This window comes from Stenella coeruleoalba (genome assembly GCF_951394435.1).
Source record: "Stenella coeruleoalba genome assembly, chromosome: 9".
Taxonomy (NCBI): Eukaryota; Metazoa; Chordata; class Mammalia; order Artiodactyla; family Delphinidae; genus Stenella; species Stenella coeruleoalba.
Window position 1 is genome coordinate 85,318,631 of NC_137155.1, and position 18,433 is coordinate 85,337,063.

The following is an 18,433-nucleotide window of genomic DNA, read 5'->3' on the forward strand; positions in this document are numbered from 1 at the left end:
CCTTCCATGGTAGATGGGGAAAGAGGTGTGTCGGACTAGCCGGAAACACACAGGAGCCTGGTAGTGGTGATGGGAGCCCAGGCTCAACCCTTGCCCTGTGCCAGGCACTGTTTAAAGAGCTCTGTGATTGATTCATTCATCCTCACAACAACCCTATGAGGGAAGTTCTACATCCCCATCATAGATGGGGAAACAGGCAACATGGGCTAAACAGCTTGGCTGAATTCACAGAGCTAGTGAATGGCAGGCCCAGCATCTGTCTCCCCTGAGAGATATCCAAGGGCCTGTCTGCCTGGGAGGGCAGCCCCTCACGCCCCGCAAAGGGAGGAAGAAAGACACAGACATCCCCTGAGGGGTGAGAAGCCCAGCGTGGAGCCCAGTGCAGGCAAAGAAGGGGAGGGAAGTCACCTCCCAGGGCACTCAGGTGGTTCGCACGTCAGCAGGGCTGTGGCCCTCACGTCCTGGCCCCTCACTCAGGGCTCTTTCTATTTCTTGTGCCGCCTGTCAACTCGAGGTTGGGGCAGATCCATGATGAAGGCGGAGAGTGAGGTCTGGGGCACATGGGGAAGGTTCCCTGCTCTGCGGCGGGGCCCATCTGGGGGTCACAAGTGACGTGCTGAGACAGAAAGGCCACTGTGGGTTGGAGCAACAAGGAAGATAAACCCCTTCCCTGCCATGTCCTTCCCTTCTCTCTCCCCGAGCCAGTAACGGACTGGGCCCTGACACTGGCTCCTTCAGTGTTAAAGCATTTTGAAGCCTGATAAACCAAAATGCAAATAAATCATCTGGTGTGGGTAACCCAGAGCTGAAGTTCAGATGGTCTGATTAGCTCTTCAGTGACTCTGGGGGGCCTTGCTGGAGGACTGGAGCACAGCAGGGTAGCTGTGCACAGCACGAGGCCCACCCTGGGCAGGAGCAGCTCAGAGCAGCAGAGACATAGGGGCACCAGGAGGAAGGGGGGGACCAGAGACAACATGAGGACGACATCAAGACGTCCCCCCCAACGCACGCACACACACAGCCTTTGGGCAGCCCTGGCAGAGAAGGTGCCTCCTTGAGCCCAGGTGTGCGTGGGCAACCTGCTGATGCTGCGTGGGGGAGGAGCAGGGCAGGTGCAGCGCTCCCCTGTATCTTTTCTTCCACCTCCACTTTGCCCTAAGATGCTCCTTTACCCCACATGCCACCTTCTCCCTCTGATGGACTCTCTTCCCTGTTCCTGCTCCCCCTGGCTCCCCATTCCTCCCCTGCTGTCCCTACCCTCTGCCCTTTCAGGGAGGAGCCAGCAGAACAGGGCTGGCATTGATGCCCACAGCCAAGGGCTCGTAAAGCCGTGCTCACAGGTTCACTCACTGGCGTGAACACAGGTAAAACACCCAGAACGGTGTCTAGGCTTGGGAAGCACTGGGCCTTATTTCTTTCCTCCAGGGCTCTGCCAAGGGCAGGAACACGAAGACACTTAACATTCGGCACTTTACAAAGGCTGAGGTGTCCCCCAGTGTCGTGCTGCTCCCAATTTAACAACCAGGAGAGCAGTGGGCAGCTGCAAGAGAGATGCTGCCAGTTCAAATCCAAAGCTGGTTCCACGGTCTGTTGGTTCTTTAGCTTCAAGGAAAGCTTCATGCTTTCCATGCTCATCTTTTCCAAAATGGCATCCTAGGCACCACTTCCTTCATCCCCAGGTGCCCTGGGAGGTAGGTATGGGCAGGGCATGGGTTGCAGCCTTACAGCACAAGGCTAGAAAGTGGGTCTGAGTTATTTTCCACTGTTCCAAAAAAAGATTACACCTGTCAAAGAATGAAATTAGACTTCCTCACCCCGTACACAAAAATTAACTTAAAATGGACCCTAGACCTAAATGTAAAAGCTAAAACTATAAAACTCTTAGAAGAAAACACAGGAGTAAATTTTCATGACCTTGATTTAGGCGATGGTTTCTTAGATCTGACTCCCAAACCACAAGCAACAAAAGAAAAAAATGATGATTTAGAAATGCATTGGACTTCCTAAAAATTAAGGAAGTGTTTGTGCTACAAATGACACATCGAGTAAGTGAGAAGACAATCCACAGAATGGGAGAAAATAAGGGCAAACCACGCATCTCATAAGGGATTTGTTTCCAGAATATATGAAGAACTCTTACAACAAAAAGACAAGCAAGCCAATTTTTTAAATGGACAAAGGACCTGAAAAGATATATCTCCAAAGAAGATATAAAACTGGCTGATAAGCACACAAAAAGATCCTGTTGGTCATCAAGAAAATGTAAATGTATCACCTCACACTCACTAGGATGGATGTGCTCAAAAAGATAGACAGTAAGTACTGATGAGGATACGGAAAAATTAGAACCCTTATGTACTGCTGGTGGGAGCGTAAAATGGCCCAGCCACTCTGGGAAGCAGTTTGCCAGTTCCCCCAAATCTTAGGTACCCTATGACCTAGCAGTTCCACTCCTAATTATACACCGAAGAGAAGTGGAAATGAAAGTCTGCACAGAAGCTTACACACCAATGCTCATAGCAGTATTTTTTGTAACAGCCAAAAAATGGAAACCACCCGGATCTTCATCAATAAAATGTGGTACATTCATATAATGGAATGTTGTTTGATAATAAAAAGGAATGAAGTTCTGACACATGCTACAACATGGGTGAACCTTGAAAGCATAGTGCTGAAAGAAGCCAGTCACAAAAGATGATTCCATTTACATGAAACTTCCAGAATAAGCAAACCTAAAGAGAAAGAAAGTAGATTAGTGGTTTCCTGGGGCTGAGGATTTGGGGGGCGGCCAGTGTGGATAGGGAGTGATTGCTAATGGCCATAGGGTTTCTTTTTGGGGTGTTGAAAATGCACTAAAATTAGATTGTGGTGATGGTTGAATGACCCTGTGAATATACTAAAGACACTGAAATGTACATTTGCGAGGGGTGAATTGTGTGGTATGTGAATTATATTTCAACAAAGCTGTGTTTTGTTTTTTATAAAATTAATGAAATTGGTGTAACCCCATTTTGAAACTGAATAGGCCAACTGAAATGTCAAGTCTTGCTTTTGACTGGAATCCCTCAGTTTGGCAATAATGATAGTTTCATACTGACTACTAGTTGGTTAATAGAACTACTTTTCACTTAATACTTGAGTATTTACATTCTGCCAGGCCCTGTGATAACATCAGTGAAATAAATAAAGTATCAATAATAAAGAAATGGATTAGGATGTAAGTGGTTGGTTAGACAACCCCTCGGACCATGATGAAGACATAATGGGTTGAAAAAGGTCTTAGCTGGGTAGGAGCCTCTGGACCAAGAAGACAACCAGGCCATGTGGCCTCTCGCCTCACCTCCAGAAACAAGGGGTGTTTTGAATTCACAGATGATACTCATTTGGGAGGTGAAGGAAACACCACTCTAGGAGAGAAAGCAAACAATCTGTGGAGGGAGAGGTTAGAAACCCAGGCAAGCGATCACCCAGCGAGGCATGTTAGAAAACGATGCCTGTGAACAAACACCACTGGCAGAGAGAAGGAGCAGAGCCCTAGGAGATTCAAGTGTTGACGTTGGCTCATGGCGATAATCTACAGCAGATGAGATGGGGATGTGCCAGTGGAAAAGGCTGTGCAATTTGGAGCCGTTAGCTCAGCCCGTCAAAGCAGAGCATGCCGACTCTTCTAACAGAGACCTTGGTCCTACCATGATGGGAGCAAAAACCTGCTTTTTCAAAGATATTTCTGTGTCTGCTGGCATTCTCCTGGGTGACATTCACAGGAGTTTTGAGAACATAAAGATTTGTCAGGACTGACACGAGGCTCTACAAATGTTGCCTACTGTGGCTTCATAGCTGACGATGTGGGTCAGCTGAGCAGCTGGTCAACAGCAACAGATCCCATAATATGAAGAAAAGCTGGCCAAAGCTGTGGGGAGTCGTGTGGAGTCAAGGATACTCACAGGAGGACGAGTGGGCAGAAGCAGAAAGATCTCTGGCAGGTGTAGCTGATGGGGGGGGGGTTGAAAGCATCAGATACTTGCTGGTGAGCTGGGGCTGGGTGAAAAATGCCAGGTGCTATGGACTGAATTACGTCCCCTCCAAATTCATATGTTGAAGCCCTAACCCCCAATGTGACCTTTGGAAGGTTAGATAAGGGCAGGATGGTGGGGCCCTTATAATGGGATTAGTGGCTTTTAAGGAAGGGACACAGTTGTGAGGACACAGCAAGAAAGCAGCTGTCTTCCAGCCGGTAAGATTTCTCACTAGGAACTGAATCAGTCAGCGCCTTGGTCTTGGACTTCCCAGTCTCCAGAGCTGTGAGAAATAAATAACTGTTGTTTAAGCCATGCAGTCTATGATATTTTGTTATAGCAGCCAGGCTGACTAAGACACCAGGTGTCTGCAATCAGGCAAACGGTCTTGCTCATATTATGGCAAGGGACTCAGGGAACATTAACTCACAATAATTATTGAAAAGCCCTGGATCTCTACAAATATGTAAGAACCACTACCCTCCAGACACTGATAACACAGCATGGAGCCAAAAATGGAGCCTTACTCTCATGGGGTTTATGTGCTATGGACTCCACCCTATGGCTAGCAGTTCAATAAAGGTATTTCTCAGTGCCCTTGAGCTAATGCTCTTCCAATGTAGTGTTTTCCTAAGATTTCAACTGATATAAGGATGGACTTCAGAATAGATCAACTCCATGCCACTCAGAGAAAAGCTTACTAGGTGCCAGACACTGTAATGAAGCACCACAGATTCTTTAAACTTGTTATTACAACAGCCCCATGGAAGTTATATTTTTATCCCCATTTTACAAATTATAAAACAGACTTGAAGAGGTTTAAGTAACTTTCCAGAGTTCACACGGCTTTCAGGTTAACAGAGCCAGGACTCAAGATAAGGTATGTCTGACTGTAAAACTCTGCCATAACTGTATATTCATCATGCACTGTGTTATGGTTATGTATGAAACTCTCAGCATCCTTTATGCAAATAAACATCTTCCACTAGTTGGGAACGATTATTCTGGAGGCCAGAATGCTCCACTGATCTCTTAGTTGCCCAACTTTAGCATCTCTGGGGAGCTATGCATCCCAAGAAGACGGTACAATCTGTAATTCTCAGGTGATGCCAGGGAGTCTATAATTTAAACACCCCAAGTGATCGTTTTTAGATGCACATAAATCAGATTTACTATTATTCTATAGAGAAATTGTTTTTGCCTATACCCTTACCTTTTTAAAGATATTTATTTATTTATGGCCATGTCGGGTCTTCATTGCGGTGAGCAGGCTTCTCATTGTAGTGGCTCTCTTACTGTGGAGCACGGGCTCTAGGCACGCAGGATCAGTAGTTGTGGCTCGCGGGCTTAGTTGCTCCGCGGCATGTGGGATCTTCCTGGACCAGGGCTCGAACCCTTGTCCCCTGCATTGGCAGGTGGATTCTTAACCACTGTGCCACCAGGGAAGCCCTGGATTTCTTTTTAAAACATCTTTATTGAGATATAATTCACATATCATAAAACTCACCCATTTAAAGCATACAGTTCGATGGCTGTTAGTATATTCAGAGTTGCACAACTATTACCACAATCTAATTTTTGAATGTTTTCTTCATACCTTTTAGCAGTCACGCCTCATCTTCCCTAACACCTGGCCCCCGACAACCTCTAATCCACTTTCTGTCTCTCTGGATTTGCCTGTTCTGGTCATTTCATATAAATGGAATCACACAATTTGTCTTTTTTGTGTGACTGGCTCCTTTCACTTTGATTAATATTTTTCAGGCTCATCCACATGGCAGCAAGCATCAGAACTTCATTCCTTTTATTATCAAATAATAATCCATTATATGGATAGGCCACATTTTGCTGTTGTTGTTGTTTATTCATTCATCAGTTGATGGGCACTTGGGTTGTTCCTCCTTTTTGGCTATTATGAATACTGTTGCTATGCACATTCATGTACAAGTGTTTATAGGGGGGCCTATGTTTTCATTTCTCTTGGGTATATTCCTAGGGGTGGAGTTGCTGGGTCATATAGCAATTCTATGTTTAACCATTTGAGGAACTTCCAGACTCTTCCGAAGCAGCTGCACCATTTCACTCTGACCAGCAGTGTATGAGAATTCTAATTACTTCACATCCTCACCAATACTTGTTTATATCATTCTTTTTGATCACAGCCTTCCTAGTGGGTATGAAGTGATATCTCACTATGGTTTTGACTGGTGTTTCCCTAACAATTAGCGATGCCGTCTTTTCATTCGTTTATTGGCCATTTGTATATTTTCTTTGGAGAAAGGTCAATTAAGAGACTTTGGCTACTTTCCATTTGATTTTGATGGACCTGACTGGGGACTTCATTTAACACTGTTCTATTCCATGACCAGAGATTCAAAGTCTAACCTTCACCAAGCATTTGGTGAGGAGACTCAGGTGACAGATTATAAGGATTTCATTAAAATCCCAACCCCTCCTAAGAAGAAAGCTAGCCTGAAATTGGTGCCTTAATGATGGAAGCAGAACAGGGAGTGGAAGAGAAGACTGCATCTTTATCAAACGTAGAGGGATCAGTTAGGAGGTTCTCAGCTTCAAGTAACAGCAAACCCAATTCAACCACATAAGTGAAATGCATAAATATACCACCTCTTGTAACAGGAAGTCCAATGATAGAGCAGTTCAGCTGATGCCTGCTCTACTCATGTTTTGCCTCTGCTACCCCCATGTCTTGGTTTCTGCCCTCAGGCCCGTCACTCCGTGACCATAATGTAGGCACCAAAACTCCAGGCCTCATATACTCACAAAACACCATCAAAGGCCATCAGGGGAAATATGACCCAGCCTCACTAGTGTTGCTTTTTAAGTTTCCCAGAAGCACCCAGGAAACTTCCCTCACACTCCATTGGCAAGAATTATGTCACATGTCCATTCCTAAACCAATCACTGTCAAGGAAAGTGATTGCCTTAAGTTAATCAAGATTCATCCCTGGGGCTGGGTAGGAAAGGCTAGTTTCCCCTGAAAGGCTGATACTTGCACAAACTAAAGGTTCTATCAGTGAAGAAGGGTATTCATGCTTAGGTAGGTCACAGCAAACATCATTTATTACAAGCTAGAGGGAGAAATTATGGGAAAAAGACCTGGAAGAGACTTTGACCCTCTTACATCACCCTCTACAGATTTATAGAGATTCTCCTGATGGACATTATAGACCACATGTAACCTTTTTAGTGCCTAGTAATCCTCACTCTAAGGACATTATTTATGTGGCTTCAAGTTGTCTATAAAACAAAGGATTGGCCCAAGTTCTCCTGGCTCTAAAAGACTGTCAGGTCCAAATGGACGGTACTCATGGGTGGGTGTGGGTGGGCAAAGGTGGGTGAGGAAGGAGTCCAGGGACCCCTAGACTTCAGTTCCTGGTGATGGGAGCACAAGGTGGGTATGTGGGTAGGTGTCAAAAGCCAAGAGGAGGAGCCAGTTTGGGAGAGGTGAGGGGTGGGTGGGGAAATTGTAAATAATTAGCTGTTTTGGACAGCTTGATATCGTGGTCAAAATCATCCAGGAAAATATGTGTAGAGTTCTCAAATTTTGATTTCCTCTTTTGTTGTTGTTGTTGATTTTTAATCTTCTAAAACCAGGAAAAGAGCACACAGGGAAGGCAGGTGGCAAAGGCTGAGCTGGTGATATTTCCTGGAGCCCCACACAGCTTCTTTGTACACAACTGCATTAGCGAGCAGCTCCAGCTTCAAAGCCAGTGACAAACCGCCACTGAACAGGGCCTGAAAGTTCCAGATCAACAGTTACTTTCCTTCCCAAGTCTTTTTTGCTTCAGAAGACCTTGGGAAACCAGCAGCGACGTGGGACTGGGAGTTTTATTTAGAATGGCTGGGCTCTGCGCCCTGCACCCTCCTGGCCCACCTGGGGCCTGTGGAAGGGCTGCACCTGGAACCCCCTCCGGAGGCGGAAGCAGCGGGTGGGCACACAGCCCGGCTGCGTCTCCATCTCCGCCTCCTGAGTGGCAGGCCGTGGAGGAACACGATGTAGTGAGACAGATGTCTTGGAGCTCAGGGAAAGTAAAAAAGGAAGTAGGGAATTTGTCTGACAGACCCCGGTGAGCAAAACTAGCATCAGCCACAAGCAGGAGGCTTTCCTGTTATTTTTCCTCTGCCTGAAACCTCAGGAACTTCGCCCAGGCAAGAAAACCTTGTGCTACCGCACCCAGTACATGAAAGGAAGTGGATGAAAAGAATGGGGCTTTTATTCATTATTCACTCAACGTTTATTGAAAGCTTATACTGTACAATGGCACTGGGACAGATGCCGTGCGGGATTTGGAGGTTGCCCTAAAGATGTAGCAGCAGGATGATGCATGTGTGGAGAGAACACGCAGCAGTTAAGAGCCAGGCTTCCGGGCAGGACAGGGGTGGGCTGCCATTTAGTAGCCGTGTGACCCTTGGCAAGTTACCTCACCCATCCAAGCCTCAGTTTCCTTATCTGTAAAATGGGGATAATAAAAGTAGCTAACTTATAGGATTATTGCAATCAGAGATAATGTATATAAAATACTTAATACAGCTCCTGGCTCAGAATACCCCTCAACAAATGTCAGTTACTAGTAATTATCAAGGGAGAGGAAATGACTTTATCACAGGGATAAGCTTGAACCTGTTTAAGTTCATCTTAAATCCTTTTTATTGTGAAGTATAAGATACACAGTGAAGAACACAAAACAGATGTACAGCTCAATGAATTATCATAAATTAAGGGCTTCCCTGGTGGCGCAGTGGTTAAGAATCCACCTGCCAATGCAGGGGACACAGGTTTGAGCCCTGATCCAGGAAGATCCCACATGCTGCGGGGCACCTAAGTCCATGCATCACAGCTACTCAGCCTGCAAGTCACAACTACTGAGCCCATGAGCCTAGAGCCCATGCTCCGCAACAAGAGAAGCCACCGCAATGAGAAACGTGCGCACTGCAATGAAGAGTAGCCCCCGATCGCCACAACTAGAGAAAGCCCGCGTGCAGCAAGACTCAACACAGCCAAAACTAAATAAATAAAATAAAATAAGTAGATTTTATCTACTTCACCAGTACCCTTGAAGACCCATTTGTGTCTCTTCTCATCAGTACCCACTCTGACACCCAGAAATGTAACTGCTATCCATTTATAACTCTTGCTTATTTTTCTGTATAGTTTTATCACATAAACATCCAGCCGTAAACACTATCATTCATCTCGCCATTTTAAGAAGTTTATAGAAATGGAATTATAAAACGTGTTTTTTTTTAGTCCTTGACTTCTTTTGCTCAACAGTTTGTGAGAATCATCCATTTTTACATGTAACCGTAACTCACTCATCTGTATTACTGCATAATATTTCATATGCCTCAATATATTCAGTTTTCATTACGATGCACATTTGGTTGTTTCTACTCTGTAGCTATTATGAATGCTATTGAACATTCTCTAGGTATGTACCTAGGAATGGTATTGCTGGGTCATCAGGTATGGATTTGTGCTATAGACTGAATGTTTACGTCCCCCCAGAATTCATATGTTGAAACCCAACCTCCAATGTGATGGTATGTGGAGGTGGAGCCTTTGGGAGTGATTAGGTCACGAGGGTAGATCCGTCATGACCGGGATTGGTGCCCTTATAAGAGAGACCCCTTATAAGAGAGACCCCAGAAGAGCTCCCTCACCTCACCTGTCATGTGAGGGTATAGGGAGAAGATGGCCAACTATAAACCAGAAGCAGGCCCATACCAGACACCAAATCTGCCAGCAAGCACCTTGATCTTGACTTCCCAGCCTCCAGAACTGTAAGAAATAAGTTTCTGTTGTTCTTAAGCCACCCAGTCATCTAGAGTAATTCTGTTAAAACTAAGACAACATGTTCAGCTTTAATAGATAATGCCAGATCATTTCCCAAATTGGTTGTACCAATTTGCACTCTTACCAGCAATGTTTTAGAAACTAGTTGCTTCACATCCTGTCAACACTCACTATTTTCCATCTTTTTAGTTTTTGCCATTCTGGTGGATAAATGGGGGCATCTCATTGTGAATTTAATTTGCATTTCCCTAATTAGTAATGCTGTTGAGTACATTTCATATGTTTATTGGCCATTTAGATATTTATTTCCTGTGAAGTTCTTATTTCAGTCTCTTGCTCATTCTTCTGTTCAGCTGCCTTTTCTTACTGATTTGTAGTTCTTTATATAGCCTGGATGTGAGCCCTTTGTTGGCTTATGCTTCACAAATATCTTAAGATTTGCCTTTTCACTCTCTTGGTGTCTTGATGAACAGAAATTCTTAAAGTAATCTAACTTATCAACTTTTTCCCTTATGGTTACTGTTTTTGTATCCTGTTTAAGAAATATCTCCTTATGCTGAAGTCATGAAGCTATTCTATATTGTGAAGAATACCTATATTCTATATTCTTCTTCTAGAAGCATTAGTGTTCTACTTACTCATTTAAAGGATATTCCAATTAAAATTGACTTCTGAGTAAGGAATGAGGTACAGTCCAGTTTCCCTTTTGTTGCATGTGTATATCCAATTGATCCACCACCATATATATATATATTTTTAATTGAGATGTAATTGATATGTAACATTATATTAGTTTCAGGTGTACTTGATTCAATATTTGTATATATTATGAAATAATCACCACAATAAGTCTAGTTAACATCCATCACCATACATAGTTACAAAATTTTTTTCTTGTCATGAGAACTTTTAAGATCTCTCTCAGCAACTTTCAAGTATTCAATACAGTATTATTAATGATAGTCACCATGCTGGACATTACATCCCTTATTACTTATTTTATGGCTTATTTGTTTTATTTATTCTATATTTATTTAATAGCTGGGACAAAAAAGTCCTAAGGAATTCCCCGGTGGTCCAGTGACTAGGACTCCGCGCTTCCACTGCAGGGAGCATGGGTTCCATCCCTGGTTGGGGAACTAAAATCCTGTAAGCCCCGGGGCGCGACCTAAGGAAAAAAAAAGTCCTATGTGTCCTGCCTGCCTCTCTGAACCCATCTCCCACCACTATTTGCCTTTTTCGCTCCACTCAAGCCCCCAGGACCTCCTTGCTGCTCACTCCCCTAACACACCAAACTTGTTCCTGTCTCAGGACCTTTGTGCTTACTGTTCCCCCAGCCTGGAGTGCACCTCCCCAGATCTTCATATGAATGGTGCCCTCAGTATATTCAACAATCTGCCAAACGTCACTCCCTTCAGCTGTCTTCAGTGCCCTCTAACATAGCACGTCTCCCGTGAAGCCCTACTCCCGCTCCCTGAACTACTCCTTTGCTCTGCTGTAGCATTCTGCAGGACATCCACTACTTCCTGACATTAACGTTCAAGCCTCCTCCCCTCTCAGGAACAGAAGCTCCATGAGGTCCGGACCTTGTCCATCATGTTGGCCACCATTTCCCTGACTCCAGGAACAGTGCCTGGGGCACAGAGTAGACTCTGCCGATTCGGTGAGTCAGTGTACGAATGACTCCTGCTGACGTGGTCCTATGGCAGACAACCTCTCCCAGGTACTAGAAAACGCGGAAGTGGTGAGCTAACTAGCAAGGGTTGACCCATAAGGTGACGACGAATAAGCCACTCCTACACTGAAGAGAGTTGAAAGTGGTTATAAAAACTCGGGACAGTAACTTCTGATGTTCCTGAAAGAACAGTATCTTAACGGTGATTCATAACCCCTCTAGACTGCTTCTACACAATAACATCTAACTCCACTGATGAAGTCATCTCCAGTAGGAGAAGAGCAACTTCCGCCTTAGTTACTAAGATTTCCAAGTTCTGTGTTAAGCACCTGAGGGTAAGGTGTGTGGACTTTACATTTTGGATTCACATTTAAAACGCAGCTGCTGCAAAGGTATTTTAAGAACACCTAGGAAAGTAGAACTCCCAACAGCAGGTGAGCTGACACCCTATTCACCCTCTGTTAAAAGCAGAGCTACCAGCCCCTGCTCTGCAGCCGGCCTTCCAAGCTAGAAATAAGATGACATTGCCACTTCAACTCTGTTGAATAATATTTTCAATGACTCTGTGGTCATGCTTCTGAGACCAGGGTGCACGTTACCTTACAGAGATGCAAAGCAAAGCTAAAATTTGCAGGTTGCCATGGCGTTTCTGGTTTCATGCTGAGAAACCTGGCCTGTGGCTATGAAATGAAGAAAATGTTTTTTACCCATGTCTCTTGAACTGCACAGGCAGCAGATAAGCAGCAACTGGCCTCAGTCATCTGGCCCTGAACCTTATTGTATATATTCTCCAGTGAGGAATGAGTGAGTACAGGCTTTCAACCTATGCTGTGGACATGATGAGGGCCCAGCAGCAGCCTGGCCAGTAGGCGGACCCGACAGAGAAGGGCACTGCAGGCGGCTCCCCAAACATGGGCCACTTGGAGTCCAGCCCAGGCAGGCCACTCCCGGGACAAAGTCTAGGTAGGAAAGGCATAGCTGGAGCAGAGTGGTACCCTGCAACGTGCCCACTAACCTCTGGCTTCCACATTTGCATTTAAAAACCATTGTGGAAATGTAATTTACTTTGAAGGGTGCTATTCAAAGCAGACTGCCCTCTCAGCAAAGTGACAATGGCCACAGCCCAGTAAGGATCCTCGCAGGAGAGGCAGAGACATGTAGTGGGACAGAGAGGTGAGGGAAGTCAAGTTTTTCGGCACGGGAAAATCTTTGAAGTGTGTGGAGACCTCACCTTATCAAACTCACTTCAAGAGGTTTGAAGCATTTCATTAAATTGAAGCACAGCTGTTTTCCATTTAGAGTTGACTTGGTTTGAAGGAGTTTCAGGGACTGAACTTGACAGTTTCAATTTTCAGTTTCCAACTTCCTTAACTGAAAGTCATAAATATGGCGGCCACATTTCCTGAATCCAAATTGGGTTTAACACTGGGCCGTCCCCTAAAATACAGGGCATGCTTTCATGGTCTGGAGAAGGCTGAGGGTCTGTTTGGAAGGTTCAAGACAACTGGTAGGAAAAGCGGAAGACACTTTTGATTTGGATGATGACTTTTGCTTTCTCCTCTACAGCAATTCAACTCTTTTTATAGAGGCTCTGCCAGCAAAACTGAGGCTGGAGGCACCAGGAGACACAAGATGAATATTTCATCATCTTCATTCAAACATCAGCCTGGAGCTAGGAGAATGAATTAGATGGTTGGTCGTTTTTCTCCCAGTGACTGTTTTTTGGGTTTCTTTGAATGGAATTGAAAGTTCCTTAAGCTATCTGGTACTCTGGCCAAAATTCTTAGTGTAAGGGACCTTGTCAGATGAGTGAGGTGATCTCACTCCAGGTATAGGAGAACAAGTTCCCTTTGTCTCTGGTGCATATCAAGTCAATCCACCATCCTTCACCAAGGAGTGCTCTCCAAGGTACATCGGGGCAGGAGTCAACCTCCTTGGGATACAAGGGTGGCCTCAAAGTTTCCTATTCCACCGAGCCTGGAAAATCACTGACTACTCCCATCTCACGTAGGGTACAGGGATGACAGTAAGATGGATATAGCTGCAGATCATCTAAATTGAAATAACTAAAAATGACTTCTCTCTTCGCATTATTGTGGACTCTGAATGACAGAAGCTGGAGAATGAAAAGGAGTTTATGGGGGTAATGCCCAGTCCTTCTCTCCACACAGCTTGGAGCGCCAAGAGCCAGCATTCCATCTTACGAATAGTATGTCCTTATCCTCTCCCTTTAATTCCCTTTACATGGTTTTAGTCACTGTTGGCACCTCCGACACCCAGTAGGTCAAGGGAAGGAGAGAGTGAAAACTGAAAACGATAACGTTCTGAAGTCTTTCAAGGACTCAGCAAGACAAGAGGCTCAAACAAATGTCTAGCATACATTTTAAAATAAATTGTGGATGTGAATTAACCAGCCCACGTGTTGTTCAGACTAACGCAGGTATCAGCACCAGCATCAAGGTCTCCTGTTCTGGGGGCGGTTTGGATCCTGTCTCACTGGCACAAACAGGGTCCAAGTCCTAAGGCAACATTTCAGAAGGGACACAGCCCACCCACTCAGTAAATCCCCTGGGGCAAGTAATGGGAAACCATTTCTCTAATGAGGATCATAAACTATAGGAAAAATACAATCAAAGGCCACAGAGAACTAAATACAAATTTACGTCTTTTCCCAGAGAATTTAGAAGTTCCATTTACCGGGTTTAAAAATTAAGAACTACAAACATAGAAAATGACCAAATGATAAGACGTTCTAAATATATAACTAGTTTAAGAACTAGGAGTTTGGGGAAGAAAAGGAAGTATCAAAAATCTCTTGTTATAATGGAGAAGAACCAGAGCCGGCCACTGGGCAGAGAGAAACCTGAGGGGAAGGGACTTGTTCCAAGAGGCAACAGCACAGAACTCAGAGCAAGAGCCCAGGATTCTGCACCCAAGACGATGCCATATGTCTCAGGAGGTGGGCCTGGAAGGCCAAGAAGGGTGAGAAAAGTTTAAATACACAGAAGAGTCTAGAGGAGTCAATAAAGATGGAGCGACTGAGGGGGGGAAGCTGAGAAATGGATGAAAACTTGGGGAAGCCGTGACAGACAAAGAAAACAAATATACATTAATTCACTCATTCAAAGTATTAGCTTGTCAAGAATTGTAACTCAAAGTAGAATCATCACAGTAAGTTATTGCTACTCTTTCAACTGTTCAACTGCTCTAGTTCTTAAATCTTGAAAGGGTCAACTCCTACAGCTCACAGAAACGGGGAAGAGGATTATCCTGTGGGTTTCTGATGAAAGCAATTATACCTGTGGGCTGAAAGATGTCAAGCTAAGAACCACAGGTTCACAACTCCTAAGCCAGAGAAGGTGAGGACACCTGGCCACTTGTTTAGTTCGAAGCAAAACACTGGCAGCCTAGAGCTGCTGTAGAGAGCTCTCACTGGTTGACCAGCAAGCCACAAGCACCTGGCTTTTAGCACTCCACGTTTGCTATTAATAATGATCAGTCCGTTAACTTTTAAAATTGTTGCATGTTGGCACGTCTTCTGTAATAAGTTATTGACTTTCCAAAGGGAGGACTTTGTGCTGATTTCGACCCCACTGTCTTCTGGAAGTTCACCAGACGTTAGTTTAGCGTTATAACATCTGACCTGCTTTCAGGATACCTTATTCTTCCTGGCTTCATGAGCTAAACTGTTGTGGTTCAAGGCGTGTTCTATTTAATGGATATGCTAACTGACTGGAATATGTTACTCCCATGAGCCTCACACAGATCACAACATTCTCCCCAAGCAGTTGTCCTGAGGTTAACAGTGACCTGGGCTAAGTTGTGATGCAATTAACAGGGAGATCTCCGAGGTGCAGGAAAAGGCATCATTTCACCCTTTTATTTCTCCTAAAGTGTGGTCTTTCCCGCTTGTGCCCATCATGTTCATCAGAATGAGACGTTAATAACAGGTGCTGGGAGAGAGAGGTCCTGACAAACCACCTCCCGTTTTCATGGATTTAACCAGCTTTAAATGCCTGACTCTTCAGTGCTTTATTTCTCTGCCAGCAACAAGACTGGCAGCCTGGGATGTGCCAAGTTCTTGGCTCTAGATTGCAAAACAAAGCAGTATAGGAGGGAATCTGTGAGTTCGCTGATTTGCAAACACTACAGCCAGTCGCCATGTACACATTTGTTTTCGTGTACCTATTATTACTCCCAGGCAGTTACCTGGACGCCTTCCTGACAGTGCCAGACTGTGCTGCTGCTCAAGCTGCCAGCGCTTCCATCACTCACACTTAGATGAGTGCAGCTTATTCTGCATCATTTAAACAAACAAACAAAACAACGCTTTCATTAAACAGAATCACAGAGCCTTTCAGTAATTATCTGAGAAGCGTCCCCAAGGTCATTCAGAATCAACATCAGGTTTACAGGTGTGCCCACAAGTGTCCACGAAGATGCATTCAAATGGAGCCGACTCGGCAATCAGATGCATGAGAAGCCACAATGACATGTAAGGGGGCTGGTTGAAATTTTCCTGACACAAGTTACATTCATCCCAACTTTCTCTAAGTAAAAGACATGTGGATGTTCTTTCCATGCCCCCAGCTCCAAACACCAGTTTATTATAGTCACATATCCAACGACAATGGACTCGACCAAATGTATGTGGAAAGCATCTTGACTCTTCACCATAAGCCTACAAAGCAGGGTCTTGCATTTCCCCTCAATTTACAGTTGAGGAATCTGAGGCTTAGTATGGTGGGGTGACGTAATTAGGTCCCCCAGGTGGTAGGTAGCAGAGTCACAATTTGAACACAGATGCATCTTACTCCAGAGCCTGTTATCTTAATTATTTTGCTAAATTATCTCCTTCTGTAACAAAATAAAAATGAGATAAAAATTCTACATGACAAAAGGTATTCAGATGACATCACAGATCACTGGCATTCTCTTTTTCATCTATTTCCCAGAAAGATCTCTCCATTTGGTGTGAATGCTCATTTCCAACTTCCAGTGTCGAAGCACCAATCCGCTGGTAGAAAAGTGAGAGTTATAATCAGGAAGTATTTCTTCTCTTTCCAATTTCATCAAGTCTCAAGGTCAATTTTTTTTTTTCCTTTTAACATCTTCCTAGTATTGCAGGGTCAGGAGTTCCTAACCAAGGTTATCTAATCTAGTGCTTGCCCCAGGCAGGATGATTTTGGTCATCCCAAAGAAAGGAAGGTTCATGCAATTTGTAAAGATCTTACTGAATGTTACGTACCTGAGAGGCAAATTATAAACATCTCTTGCCTGTCTGAGGATCTGCAAAGTGTGTTGGAGCTTTTTAGAGTAAAGGCAGCACACAAATACAAATTAATAACAATATAAATCAACTCAATTCCCATAAGTATAACCATCTAACCTGGAAAAAACAAAAACACGCGAGGCCGCAGACTACAATGACAGTCTTCATCAGAAAATATATTTATTATTGATAGTGGGTGAAGTAAAGATGTCAGTATTCATGATAGACGAGAGGTTGCAGAAGCCAAGGTTGCCTTCATGTTGATAGAAAATGCCTTATGTCACTCATAATCAGAAACATTATTCCAGTAAAAGAGGTACATTTTCTCTCCTTTTTGTCTTCTTACATGATCACCGTAATAAGTTAAAATAAAGTAGCTCTTATATAGTTAAGGGAGAAAAGAAAGAGAGAGAAACCCAACATGTCACAGCCTAGCCAATTCTGCCCAGCACTGCTGGCCCGAGATGGAGGGGTTTGGCCTTCTCTTCTCCCCACCCCAGTGACCTCAGCCCTCGATCCCAACTCCCAGCTTTGTGGGAGGGCAGGTTCATCCAATGATGGAGCTTGGTTAGAAGAGGAAGTTGAATAGAAAGTACAGAAGGTGGAGAGGACTGCCCTTTATTAACACTGTAGCAAGCCCTTGATGGCTGATCCCTGATCTAGGCCTTGGCTTTTCAAACTGTTGCTGATCAAACTGTGATATGCTTCTGTTGAATCTGCTCTCTGATGCTTCTCTTTAATGGTCTTCTCTTTAAATGAGTTGCTTTCTTACTAGGAAAAAAAAAAATGTTCCACCTCTGGAATTAACGCTGAAGGAATTCTGCTTGTTCTAAAAGTTGATTTTATCCTCCCTTCTCAAGCATGCTCTGAAAGAGAAATAGAAAAATAAGATTTACCACCAGAAGGAGGGGACCAAAAATGGGCAGTAGCTATTTAGTACTGTTTGTGTTGCTTTTCAAAGATCTACCTCAAAAACACATATAGCAAGGCCTATGCTCCCTGGTCTTGAAATATGACTACCTTTAATGAACATCATTGCTTAATCATGTATCATCTCCAAATGACCCCTCCCCCCACCATATCAAACTGAACCCTAAGGGTGAACATGCCCTGGACTGTGAGAGTGGGGGGCATAGTGGGGAGTGTGAGTGCCGTCTCACTACCCTGGACATTTGGGGATGTGTGGGAGCATTTCTAGTGGCTGCAGAGACTTGGGGAAAGCTACTGCTAAGGGGGCAGGGGTGGAGTGGGGCGGAAAGGGAACCTCTCAATTGAAGACAAGATGCTCCCCCTGAAACCCCTGCTCACACTAGGCAGAATGCAGATGTTCCTGAACTCATAATGCTGGGTGGAGCTACACAGATCTAAGTATGTATTCCCAAATTACAAAAATGGCCCCTACATTCTATTTAGTTATTTGTGTGGGTGTGGGTGAGGAACAGTAGACAGGAAGATTTTTTTTTCCAGTTTTATTGAGAATTAATTACATATATCACTGTAAAAGGTTTAAGGTGTTCAGCATGACGGTTTGATTTAAATATGTTCTGAAACAATTGTCACAATAGGTTTAGTTAACATCCATCATCTCATTTAGATACAAAAAAAGAAAAGACAAAAATTATCACTGTATCGAGAGCGCTTAGGATCCACTCTCT

General features: G+C 44.2%; 1 protein-coding gene across 7 annotated transcripts in view; it reads right to left on the minus strand.

The window, feature by feature from the left end:
- The window catches only part of CHCHD3 (coiled-coil-helix-coiled-coil-helix domain containing 3), a 538,892-nt gene that overhangs the window by 233,493 nt on the left and 286,966 nt on the right, over positions 1-18,433 (minus strand). The window contains exon 8 of one of the 7 annotated variants that reach the window (XM_079931117.1): positions 17,018-17,644. The exons of the other annotated variants lie outside the window; for them this stretch is intronic. Within the exon in view, the coding sequence (XP_079787243.1) occupies positions 17,621-17,644 (24 nt within the window). The 3' untranslated portion in view covers positions 17,018-17,620. Of the gene's footprint in view, positions 1-17,017; positions 17,645-18,433 lie in introns of those variants that run through there. 7 annotated transcript variants of the gene reach the window in all.